This window comes from Asterias amurensis, chromosome 4, assembly GCF_032118995.1.
Source record: "Asterias amurensis chromosome 4, ASM3211899v1".
Classification (NCBI taxonomy): Eukaryota; Metazoa; Echinodermata; class Asteroidea; order Forcipulatida; family Asteriidae; genus Asterias; species Asterias amurensis.
In genome coordinates, this window is record NC_092651.1 from 13,331,714 (window position 1) to 13,344,226 (window position 12,513).

Consider the following 12,513-nt stretch of genomic DNA (forward strand, 5'->3'; position numbering starts at 1 on the left):
TTGTGCTTTACAAATGCATTTAGTTGTTTCTTCATTTTGTATATTATATTTTAATCTTCTTTTTAGCAACACTTGGAAACATAGTGTTACATCAACCACAACAAGCAAGAACAATTTTTCAAGAGGTAAAAATTGTACTTTTCAGTACCTTATTTATTTCTTCATTTTTTTTTCTTCTTTTTTATACCTCTTCTCAAAAACATAATTTTAATTGTAATTCTGACAGCATGACACATAATTTATTAACTGTTTTTAGCTTCTGAATATTCAGTACATTTCTGTACTTAACAGTCTGATTGGCTAAGTGAGCATGGTTGAGTTAACAAGTCTTTCTAAAGGACTGCCTTGTTTGAGCTTCATGCATGTGATTGAACTAGGCCATTGATTTCCTGTTTTGGGGTGTTTTTTAAAGAAGTAATTTCTGAATACTGTTATTTTCTAATACATTATGAGGACACACAAAAGGCTGTTAAATGTAGAATTTTGTTTTCTTTGCGAAGTTTAAACTGAATATTCGGAGAACGTGATAAATAGGGCCCAATTTCATAAAGCTAAGCTATGCTAAGTACAACAATTCAAACTGAAAGTAATTTTGGCCAGTAACTTGTTTCTACTAAGCAATACTATTTTGTTCGTAGCAAGCTTTCATAAATACAGCTTTTGAAGAAGTTGCTATTAATTGACCTCAACCTTGGTGCAATTCAGTTAAAACATTTTTTATAGGTTAATTCTTGTTTAAGAATGTATGTTTCATATGCATTCCAACACAATAAGAAGCAATACATTCTCTAAAATTAGGTACTTTTTTCTCTGATGCAGCTATGTTATATCAGCTTAAAGTGCTTAAAAGTACTTCCGGCTGAAGTATCTTGCAACCAAATTCTTGTCAACTTGCTGATATTAGATCTACCACAGCTGTCAAGGTAAGACACTAAAAGCTTCTACCCTCTTTTGTTTTATTTCTATAATATTCAAAAAAAAAATTGTAATTCTAGTTTTCAGCCAAACCTATCCTCCATGGGATCACCTCTGGCATTTATATAATATGTTATTAAAACAAATAGAAAGTTAAGAATACTCTCTTCACAATAATGGGGAATTTATACCAAATGTATGAAGACCCCCTCCCTCAACATTAAGTTAACACTTCATGTTGTATTAAAGGCAGTTGGACACTATTGGTAATTACTCAAAATAATTGTATCATAAACCTTACTTGATTACGAGGTTGATAGTATAAAACATTCTGAGAAACGGCTCCCTCTGAAGTAATGTAACTTTTGAGAAAGAAGTAATTTTCCATGACATTAATTTCAGGACCTCAGATTTAGAATTTGAGGCCTCGAAATCAAGCATCTGAAAGCACCCAACTTTGTGTGACAAGGTGTTTTTTTCTTTCATTATTATCTCGCAACTTCGACGACCGTTTGAGCTCAATTTTCACAGGTTTGTTATTTTATGCATATGTTGAGATACACCAAGTGAGAAGACTGATCTTTGACATTTACCAATAGTGTCCAGTGTCTTTTAAGTCGGTGCAATTGTATTTAATATTGTTTATGTTTTAAATAATACAACATCTTAAATGCATTACCAACAGCTACCAGCTTTGCACGTCAGAATTACTCAGTTGCAAGTTTGAGCCCCGCTTCTACAAATTTACTGGAACAGTGTGCTCAATTTCATCTCCTACAACGTACTCGTAAGTTAATTCAAACTTTGCAATAATCCTTCTACACAGCACTTCATTGGTATAGTAGTTAACACTATATTTTTCTTATAATTTAAAATTTGTTGTTGGACAATTTTAATAAATAAAAAATATCATAACTTGGAGACACACTAAATTTGTGTCTGATTGTTTACATTTATGTCTTATGAGCTGTTTCTATGTTTGGTTGTCTGTACATGTTTTGATAAAAGACTCGGCACTTGGTAGGTTGTTCTCCTGAAACTTCCTCGGGGGAACTTGACAAGGAGGTGTTGTATAATAAACTGTAAATTGTTCACTGGTTACATTATGGCTATCCTTGAAATTGTGATGATATTTGGAGTCTAAGGCAGACTGTGTGGTATATTTTTTGATAATTTGGTTCTTGATAAATAAAAAAATGTTGATAACTTGTAGAGGAAATGCATGAAATTGGTCATTATGTATAGGATAATGCCCAAGGTGCGCGTCATTCGTGGGTAAGAATGGCCCAAGGGCGAAGCCCGAGGGCCATTCGTACCCACGAATGGCGCGTTCACCGAGGGCATTATGCAACTTAACCCACACCTGTGACGTCATGCTATTGTTACAATCGCTCCATTATTTCGCACGAATGGCGCGATATTGTTTAATTTTTAAGTCAATTGTTTGTATGTATTACGTAAGCTTGTTCACTCCAGTGAACACCACTGGTGGTGTGTGAACAATGGACGAAGACCAACATTTAGGAAATATGCTCGTTCCTTCGATAGTGGCATCATAGATCGGGAGCGAAAGTGGCAGCAGATAAGTGATTTTGTTTCTTGACTTTAAGTAAATTTATACAAGTTAGTGATAGAAACAGATTATCAGATGATGTTGTAGCCGACTTTCTCGGTCTACAAAAAAACCAAAAGGTGAAGATAAAAGAAGTGACCTACCCGCGTACAAGCCTGTAGTTTCAGATTTGTTTTTAATAAACAAATTTAAGCTACCTTTATGATCAACAATTTCAGTTGAATTCCTGTTATTGAAATTGAAAAAAGTATCTTTGCAATCTTAAATTTTAGGTACTTTACTTTGAATTAATAAAAACAAAAAACAAAAATACTGGTTAAAATGAAATTGATTTATCTGACTTTAAGACCTGCTTAAATTACTGTTGTAGTTCTATCTCAGCTAAATAATAATTTTATAATGTAGCTGTTCACTTGTGGAAAGTGTTAACGATCATTTTGCAATACATGTGTAGCTCTATTAACCTGTGTTAAAAACCATTAAAAACAAAATAATATATGGTCCATGGCGTCATTGACTTCAACCCTAACTCTTTTATGCACAATGGGTGAATAGATGTAACCATCGCGCCATTCGTGCAAAATAATGGAGCGATTTAACAATAGCATGACGTCACAGGTGTGGGTTAATACCTTTTCTTGACCATTGTGGTTTAGGTGCTAAAACACACTTCTAATATTATGCTGTTAATGTCATATGCTGTTAAAGTGTTGGTCATATTGGGTGGTGTGAGTATCCACACTTGGAGGTTTAATCATGCTGGTAACACTGCTGTTTGAAGACATAGTCTCCCTAAACAAAGCCTGCAGCTTGTCTTTGCACCATTTCCAACGCTGACATTTGGTTTGCTTTGTGCGGTTCCAAGCCGTTGAAGATGGGGTTAAACTTGGGTGGCAAACATGATGGGTCAACAAAGATCTGAACAGGTTTGATTGTGACTTTCCTCGCTCCTGGTTTTTTTTTTTATAGGAGGTGTGCAAAATATAGATGTCCTGAGGCTAAATGCTTTGGTGCAGCAGATAATTTCTACATCAGATGTCACATTGAGGGGGCTAAAGAACGCCAAACTGTTAGGTAAATGCAATTGCTCTACACTGAAGTTCATTGTTGAGCTACCAAATATATATAAATTTGCAAAAAGTTGTCTTTGTACGTTGTTGTTCTCACCTAATATCTGCATATATGGATCTTTTCATAAATGAAGTAAACACAAAAAAATTCAAAGAAAATATTTATTTCAGATATATCAGCCAGATGGAAAAGGTTGGATGAGGACTTTGAGAATTTACAGTTGGAAGACCAATTGAACATTTTGTTGCAAATGTACAGTTAGTTACTCAGGAATTTGCCTTAAACTTTTTGCGTTAAATAAATTCTGGTAATCTTGGAACATCTTTGATATACGCCTAAGCACTCCATTTACAACTCCACCGTTATTTTCCGATTCTTGTTTATTACTCTGATTTTTCCAGTTGTATGCGCTTTATACAATGTTTTTGGCGGAGCACAATGTGAGCTGGAGCATTGTTTTTTAAAATATATTGTTCTGTTTATCCTCCTTTTAAGGCAAGACTTTAACTGCGTGTACTGTGGCAACATCTTAAAGGAGGATGTGAATTGCAGAGTCTTAGGAGGTGTGTATGAGTCGATCAGCTATTTTTAAAGTTCTAAGCTAATGTACGAGGACAGGGTTCAACCTTAACACTAGCCTGGCTTGCATTGTCAGGTTACAACCGCTGTGTGGTAGTAAACAGCACTTCTCAACTTGCACTGCTGGCTACTAAAAACTGTGAAAAATGTTTGTTTTAAATTTTCAAGTTTGTTCGTGTTCAGATGTGAATATATTTTATGTGTTACTTTATTTGTTAGTGTGTGAACGTCATTATGACCATTGACTGGTAGTTACCATACATTGGTGTCAATACAGTTTGGGCTACTAAAATATGATGGGGTGAGTAAAATGCACAGTTCTAGCCTGTTGAGCTACTGTACAACAAAATTAAAGTGCAAGCCCTGGAGGAGGTATCTTTTAATACAAAATCCAACCTCCAAATTAAATTTACCCAGATAATTGTTTTACTCATCTAAACAAACATGTGTAGTTGATTTGGGTTATTCTGTTTTCATTTTAGAGAAGCAGATATTACAGATTGTTGAAGGGAATGTCTCTCCACGTAATGATGTAGATGCAAACTTGGGCAGGTACAGCCAAGCTGTTACTGTTGTTTTGAGAGGTAGGATTCTTAAAATGTACAAAGACACCCAACTGCAATAATGACATATCTCTATGCTGCCAGTGTTGCTTCTATAAAAATGTGTATAAGTGCTGCCTAAAAATGTATATCCTCCATTGATTAAAACGTAGCCCTAAAGAAAGCCCCAAGCAAGCAGCAAATAAAGATCATTCCAATAATTGCCTGTACTTTCCTTTCAGTTAAGATGCTCATTCCTGCATTTGTTGTAGAATAGGCCGCTTTCAGCATTTACCAAATGAAAATTGTTCATGCATCATGTGTATGTGTGGGTGGATGGGGGAGCAGTGCATACTGCACTGTGAAGATTCATCCATAAACACTTCATCACAAAACATTCACCCTACTAACCATTAATGCAAACTGATTACTGCACATGAATCATCTGCGTAAAATGGAAAGCAAACATACATTTTGATGGCTCTGTTTGCTTTTGACGGTTTAAAATGTTTAATTTGATTCCCCATGGTCAAATTTTTCATAGTGTACACTGTCTGTGTGCTTAAAGTTGGGCAGGTTGGTACACTGGCTGTGTGCTGTAAGTTGCTTCTACTGTCGATTAGTGACTATAAGTGCTGCCTAAAAATGGTTATCCTCCATTGATTAAAACATAGCCCCAAAGAAAGCCCCAAGCAGCAAATAAAGATCGTACCAATATTTGCCTGTACTTTCCTTTCAGTGAAAATGCCCATTCCTGCATTTTTTGTAGATTAGGCCGCTTTTAACATTTATGGAATGAAAATGTTCATGCATCATGTGTATGTGTGGGTGGATGGGGGAGCAGTGCATACTGCACTGTGAAAGTTCATCCATAAACACTTCATCACAAAACATTCACCCTACTAACCATTAATGCAAACTGATTACTGGACATGAATCATCTGCGTAAAATGGAAAGCAAACATACATTTTGATGCCTCAGGTTGCTTTTGATGGTTTGAAAGGTTTTAATTTGATTCCCCTAAGTCAAATTGTTCATAGTGTACACTTGTCTGTGCGCTTAAAGTTGGCCTGCCTGTCAGAATTCCCAAGGTTGTAAATCACAGATTCCAGAGACACCTTGTAGATTATTTATCTGACTTGTATTTACTTGCACTATGTACCAAGAATTATTTCCTCATCTCTGATACTTGTCACTTTCTAATTATCTAGATGAGTTTTTCAATATCCAGCTTGGTGGCTACTACTGTGTGATTGGAATCCCAGTCAAGGAATTAGCTGCAAATGCAGCTGTCTCTGTCGTGATTGAGGTGATGTATTTTTCTTAATTTGTCAACCAATTTAAGAACAGCATTCTTCAACTTTAAAATTTAAGTAAAACTCATAAGGTGTGTTGTACAGTAATGCTAAGGTGATGATATGACATTCTATGAAACATTTTGAAATAGATTAGTGATTTTGGAATATTGAGGTGATTGACAAAGAAAAAGAAAACTACAAGGATATTGATTTTGGATTGTACAATGCAGCACCCAACTGACACGTCATTCCAAATATTGCTGATCATAGGTATTCTGAATTGATTTTAGTTTCACTGAAATGTCAACCTATTTTTTGCCTACATGTAAAACAAGCAAATACCCAGGGAACCCATTTGCAGTCACCAGATGGGATTAAAGGCCCTCCATGAATATCTGCTTAAGCCATTGCCAATTTGTGTTTTAATCTTCAAATGTACAAACTTTAGTTTCTACTGGAAAATTCACTATCAAATTAATTCAATCATATTTTTGTTTTGTTTGATTTCAGGCAAACAATGTCATTAAGGTAAGTTATTTCTGCTTTAGTTGATTTAGATCAGTTTCAGAAGTGGGGTATGGGTGATTACCCTTTGGGACTTATTTGATGCACTGTGATGTTTGGCAGTGCTTATTTAAAACAAAATATGTGTTTGTTTTATGGTTTGTTTCACCTATTCTTCCTTTGGCTGGTATTGGTTGGTCAAGAGTTTATTCTTTTTCCCAAATTTTTCAGATAATTATATTTACTCTACATGCATGCTCTACAGTGGAATAGTCAAACTTCAGTTTCCTCAATTCTATCTCAAAACGACGATATAGATGCAGGGCTAATCAGTTTTCATACAATTTTTGTCTATCAATATCAAATGATCTGTACTCATGTTCTCGTCTCAGAGAACTTAGAATCCTAGACATTCCTTAGTAATTTAAATATCTTCCTTATAGGTTCACCTTGGGATTCAAAGAGAGATACCAAGTCATCTTCCAGAAACATTGAGTCAGCTTCTAAAAAGTAAGAAAACCTTTACTTATATTTTAAGTTCAAGTTTCAAAAAGTATCAGGTACAAAGGTTTCAAAATCTGTTTAAATACACATTTTAAGATATGAATTTAAAGTTCAAATTTAAAGTTAATAAAATTCAAATTTGTTGTTCTTTTTTTTTCAAATGTACATTATCACAAGTAAACACTGTAAAACAACAACTCATATTGGTCACCATGAAATACTATTCAGATCTTATTAAATTGGAGGACCTAGTTTCCATTTTTGACGGAGGAAATCTCAACTATTGTTTTTATTTCGGAAGATCCACACACACAACTTAATTTGTTTTCAACATCTTAACCTTCCTAACAGCAGTAATTTATTATTCCACAGTTTTGTTTTAAGCCAAAACCCTAATTCTGTCCCTTAATGAATATTCAAAGAGACTTGCTTTTAGATGCAATTTATTTTCTGTCATCTTCTTCAGTGTTGTCTCAGCAATTGCAGCATTGCAGTTTCCCACGTTTAATTAGATAACTCATGTATTTGCCATGCAGCATTTTTCAGACTTAAGTGCATATAATGAGAACACTTAATGATTAATCATTGAAAGTGCAAATGGAATGAACTTTTGTAATGTCCCTTTTTATAGTGAAACTTTGGGTCCCCTATCCTATGCCATATTGATGAATCTTTTGTTTTAGGAAATCTGTTTTGCTGGAAACACATTATTTCTGATGTAGTTATATGAGGTAAATAACATTATGACCTTGTGATGAGTTGTACACAAATTATAAAGCTTTCTTTAAGGTTTTTTGTGTGTGTCCATAGTGGGGTAGAAATGGGAAATATTTTGGGGCAATTGTGCCTTTGATGGTGCAAGCATTGAACGTTGCACACCACACAACAAGAGATGCCAATATAATAATATTTGGCCATATGGTCAAATTACAGATTGAATTTAATCAAAAATGTAAAATACCAAGCAACCAAGTTTTTCCAAAATTGCTGCCATTGCTTGTTATACTACCATTATTTTTTCACTAAGGACAATTTAATCTGCGGGTGGCGGTGTAACCCCAAAACTTTCTCATTACACTCTCTGACTGTGTGCCAAATTTCTGATGACAGGGAAACACCCTCAAAACAAAAGTTGAGATTGTTATAGTCTAAATTATGATAAATTGCACCCCCACCGTTTAAAAAAAAAAATCTTCATTTTCTTCAAATGAAATCTTAGTCCTTTTTTCTTCTCAATTGTGCAGGTCAAGCAGTATCTCCCTGGGGCTTCAGCACAAGTCTTGCGTTCCAATTTGGCAGTGACATTTCACCACCAGGCACTTACCACAGACTTAAACTGTGCATGCTCCTCAGTCTTATTGATGCTGCCTCCTGTACATCTGATGAACATGTAATTCACTTTTATTTTCTTTCATGCATTGTTAGAGATCTACGGGTATAGGATGAAATGCATTTCAAATCTATCCATCTTTGTCTATTGTTGTTTCGCCATGTCCTTCCCTCTCAACCCAACCCTCCTTTTCTCACAAAATTTGCCACTCTGAGTCTATTTCAGCTGAGTCTAAGTACAAGCAAGTAAACGTCACCTGTTTTGGAAATCAGGAAAGTCATGTAATCAGAAACTCTTATGGTGTATAGTAAGATCAAAAGCTAGTAAGGATAATCAAACCTTGTGCTTCACTACACCTGCCTCTGCAATGTTTCTTACCCTTAAACTCTTATTTAACCAAGGGTTTCTTTTATTTTTCATTCAATTCCTGAATTCAATTCGAAAGGCTATTAGTCTGCCATAGTCCATTAATATCTCTTCATAATACAATAATAGGCTCCATAGGAGTTATTTACTTTAACTCAAGGTTAACAAGCAAATGTTATAGACTTGAAAAATCATTTCATTGAACAAATTGCATCACTTATATGAAATGAAGTAGAAGGAATGTAAAATATGCTCTCTTTTTTTCAAGTCAAGAATTTTGGATTTTCTCGATGTTTACACCACATTATTTCATTCCATGCATACCCTTCTTTTATACCCTGTCAATTATAGTTATAAATTATTGTGGGTAGTATTTTGATGAAGTGCTAGATTCATTGTGAGGAAAGATTTGAAACCTCAAAGAATGCTTCAATTTCTTTTCTGCAAAGGCAGCAGAGTTATTGCATCAATGGGTGTTTTTAAAAACCCAATCTATTTTAGGATCTAAGGTATTTGATGTTAAGTATATACGATACGTCTTGAAATGACCTTTTCAAATCCCTCAGCTTTTTTGTCTTCCCTTTATCTCTCTCCCTCTCCTCTTCTCACAATTTTTACATAAATATTATCTGCATTTTTGTATGCATGTAATGAAATCTTCTTATTTTCAACAAACATATCAGTAAATTTAGCTCAACAACAACAACATTTATTTCAACTTGACAAAAAATAATATTACAAGTGTCTTACAAAATAAAGATTTACATTCAAACAGCTTATGAAAACTAAATAATAATAGTAGAAAATGACAGAGTAAGTGAAATGGTGGCAATCTCAGGTAAGCTGCAAATGTTTAATCAAATGGACAGGTCAGCAAATAACTGTCTCTTTCTAGGGAACAAATCTAAAATGTATTTATGATATTTGATACATTAACCAATTTATCAAGGAAATAATTAATGATCACTAATTGTGCCTACCCTCAACTTATTACCAATTACGTATTTTACCTTAATGATTCATTGTATCAGTAGGTCAGTACTGAAATCCCTTTTATCATTTCAGGATTCGCCAGGATATCTGGATCTTGTCGCTGTTGGCACTGACACTAGCATAATTCAAAGATTGCTGCTATATGGGGCATCTTTCGCACCTCGTGTTATCATTCACAACAGCAGCCAGCCATTACTTGTTTCAATCAGAAAGGATCCAGCTGTCTTGGAGAGTTACACTATTGATGGTAAATCTTTACTATATGAAAGATGAACAAATAGAGACGAATATAGACATGACTCCTTAGCTAAGTATATTCTCTGACATGAGTAAGCTAGAGAGAGAGAGAGAGAGAGATGGTACAATGCAACACTTTTATTGTCTCATAAATTAGCAATCCTGTGGGATGGATCTTACAAAGAGTTAAGACTAGTCTTATCTCGACTTAAGACGAGTTAGGACTACCCATATGTTTTTAATATCTCCTAGAACTAGTCTTCTCCTAACTCTTTGTGAAATCGACCCCAGCTCGGTATTTTCTTGCCTCGCATAAGCTGATTGCAAGTTGTTGAAGTGCTAAGGTGTTTATATTTTGAGTCATGTTGTGTTTCTTCTGCGCCTTGAACACCCAGCAGGGTGGATATGTGCGCATTACAAGTCTTATTATTATTATTATTTATTATTAACATGGACGGTTTGCATCTCGCTTTCATACCCAGTCATTACTTCTCAGACAGTAATCCCGTATCCATTACCCAAGACATGCTAAATGTATCAGTCCGTGTTAATGGCAATGTCAGACCTACAGAAGCATCTCATGTCTTTGAAGAAAAAAAGCAATTTCCAGAAAGAGGAAACACAATAATATAAGCTTGAAGAAATTCAGCAAATAACAAGCATTATTAAGAAGTGAAGTAACCCAACCTGAATAATTAAGTTGTATGGGTGAAAGTCAATTAAACCAACTAAAAGATCTACATTTCATGAAACTTGGATAGAAAGCTCTTGGGTTTCATCATAAATTAAATTGTAGGATTCACCAAATGCCACTAGTGGGTTTCAGTAATTAGATTTTGTGGTTTAAATCTGTCATTGCTTCTGGCCAAAACTGCTTATTAGCTTGGATTTCAACATACAAAAAGTAATTAAAATCCAAAGACTGGCAGGCTTAATATTAAATGCAAATTTGAAACAATTACATATTTGAGAATTTTCAACGTTTATGTTTATAAACATCTATTACCAATTAAAAATTGTATATTGCATGACTTCATTTATGCTGAAATTGTTAATCGTGAAATTGAATACATGAAGTATGGAACAAAGCTAACTGTACGGTGAACACAATTGGTTGAATTGGGTTTTGAGTAGTTACCCAAAGAACATTGTTCGCAAATACTTCTATTGGATATTTTGCTTAAAGATCAATTGCATCTGCCAAATTAAGTGGCAATGACAAACACCAAACTCTAAAGACACACCATAGATATACATAGGACCTTAAAATAGCCATTCTCAAAATGTGCAATGATGCCTTCTAAATAAATTATTTTATTGCTTCCCTTTTGCAGCTGGATCTGTGCTGTTAGCTCGCCAAGGTGTTTGTTTGTTGGGGGATTTGTACAATCATAAACGGGAAACAAAAGCCAAGCTCCGGGATGGTGAGTAGGGATTTACGTATAGGATAATGCCCAAGGTGCGCGTCATTCGTGGGTAAGAATGGCCCGAGGGCGAAGCCCGAGGGCCATTCGTACCCACGAATGGCGCGTTCACCGAGGGCATTATGCGACTTAACCCACACCTGTGACGTCATGCTATTGTTAAAATCGCTCCATTATTTCGCACGAATGGCGCGATATTGTTTAATTTTTAAGTCAATTGTTTGTATGTATTACGTAAGCTTGTTCACTCCAGTGAACACCACTGGTGGTGTGTGAACAATGGACGAAGACCAACATTTAGGAAATAATGCTCGTTCCTTCGATAGTGGCATCATAGATCGGGAGCGAAAGTGGCAGCAGATAAGTGATTTTGTTTCTTGACTTTAAGTAAATTTATACAAGTTAGTGATAGAAACAGACTATCAGATGATGTTGTAGCTGACTTTTTCGGTCTACAAAAACCCAAAAAGGTGAAGATAAAAGAAGTGACCTACCCGCGTACAAGCCTGTAGTTTCAGATTTGTTTTTAATAAACAAATTTAAGCTACCTTTAAGATCAACAATTTCAGTTGAATTCCTGTTACTTTATGATGACATTGAAAAAAGTATCTTTGCAATCTTAAATTTTAGGGACTTTACTCACTTACCATGTTTGTGTATGATAAATTAAGCATTTTGAATTAATAAAAACAAAAAACAAAAATACTGGTTAAAATAAAATTGATTTATCTGACTTTAAGACCTGCTTAAATTACTGTTGTAGTTCTATAATTATTTTTTAACATCTCAGCTAAATTATAATTTAATAATGTAGCTGTTCACTTGTGGAAAGTGTTAACGATCATTTTGCAATACATGTGTAGCTCTATTAAAGCCATTATACACTTTCGGTAAACAGTTTTGTCCAAGTCCCACACTTCGTGTATCACAACTTATATATAAAATAACAAATCTGTGGAAACTTAGGCTCAATCGGACATCGGAGTCGGGAGAAAATAACGGGAAAACCCACTCCTGTTTTCGCGCGTTTCGCCGTGTCATGACATGTGTTTATAACAAATCCGTAATTCTCGTTAACGAGAATTTATATTGTTTTACCGTTTTCTCAAAAAGTAAAGCATTTCATGGACTAATATTTCAAGAGAAGTCTTTCACCATTACCTTCTGTAAACCCTG

The 12,513-nt window shown here is 34.8% G+C and overlaps 1 protein-coding gene across 5 annotated transcripts in view; it reads left to right on the top strand.

Annotated features, from left to right (window-relative positions):
* Window positions 1-12,513, top strand: part of LOC139935937 (minichromosome maintenance domain-containing protein 2-like) — a 132,991-nt gene that overhangs the window by 3,782 nt on the left and 116,696 nt on the right. For all 5 annotated transcript variants that reach the window (XM_071930580.1, XM_071930582.1, XM_071930581.1 and 2 more), the window contains exons 4-15: window positions 67-125; window positions 820-923; window positions 1,601-1,702; window positions 3,458-3,562; window positions 4,055-4,122; window positions 4,621-4,722; window positions 5,893-5,990; window positions 6,490-6,507; window positions 6,927-6,993; window positions 8,232-8,377; window positions 9,749-9,923; window positions 11,248-11,337. In XM_071930580.1, coding sequence (XP_071786681.1) covers window positions 67-125; window positions 820-923; window positions 1,601-1,702; window positions 3,458-3,562; window positions 4,055-4,122; window positions 4,621-4,722; window positions 5,893-5,990; window positions 6,490-6,507; window positions 6,927-6,993; window positions 8,232-8,377; window positions 9,749-9,923; window positions 11,248-11,337 — 1,134 coding nt within the window. The remainder of the gene's footprint in view (window positions 1-66; window positions 126-819; window positions 924-1,600; window positions 1,703-3,457; window positions 3,563-4,054; window positions 4,123-4,620; window positions 4,723-5,892; window positions 5,991-6,489; window positions 6,508-6,926; window positions 6,994-8,231; window positions 8,378-9,748; window positions 9,924-11,247; window positions 11,338-12,513) is intronic.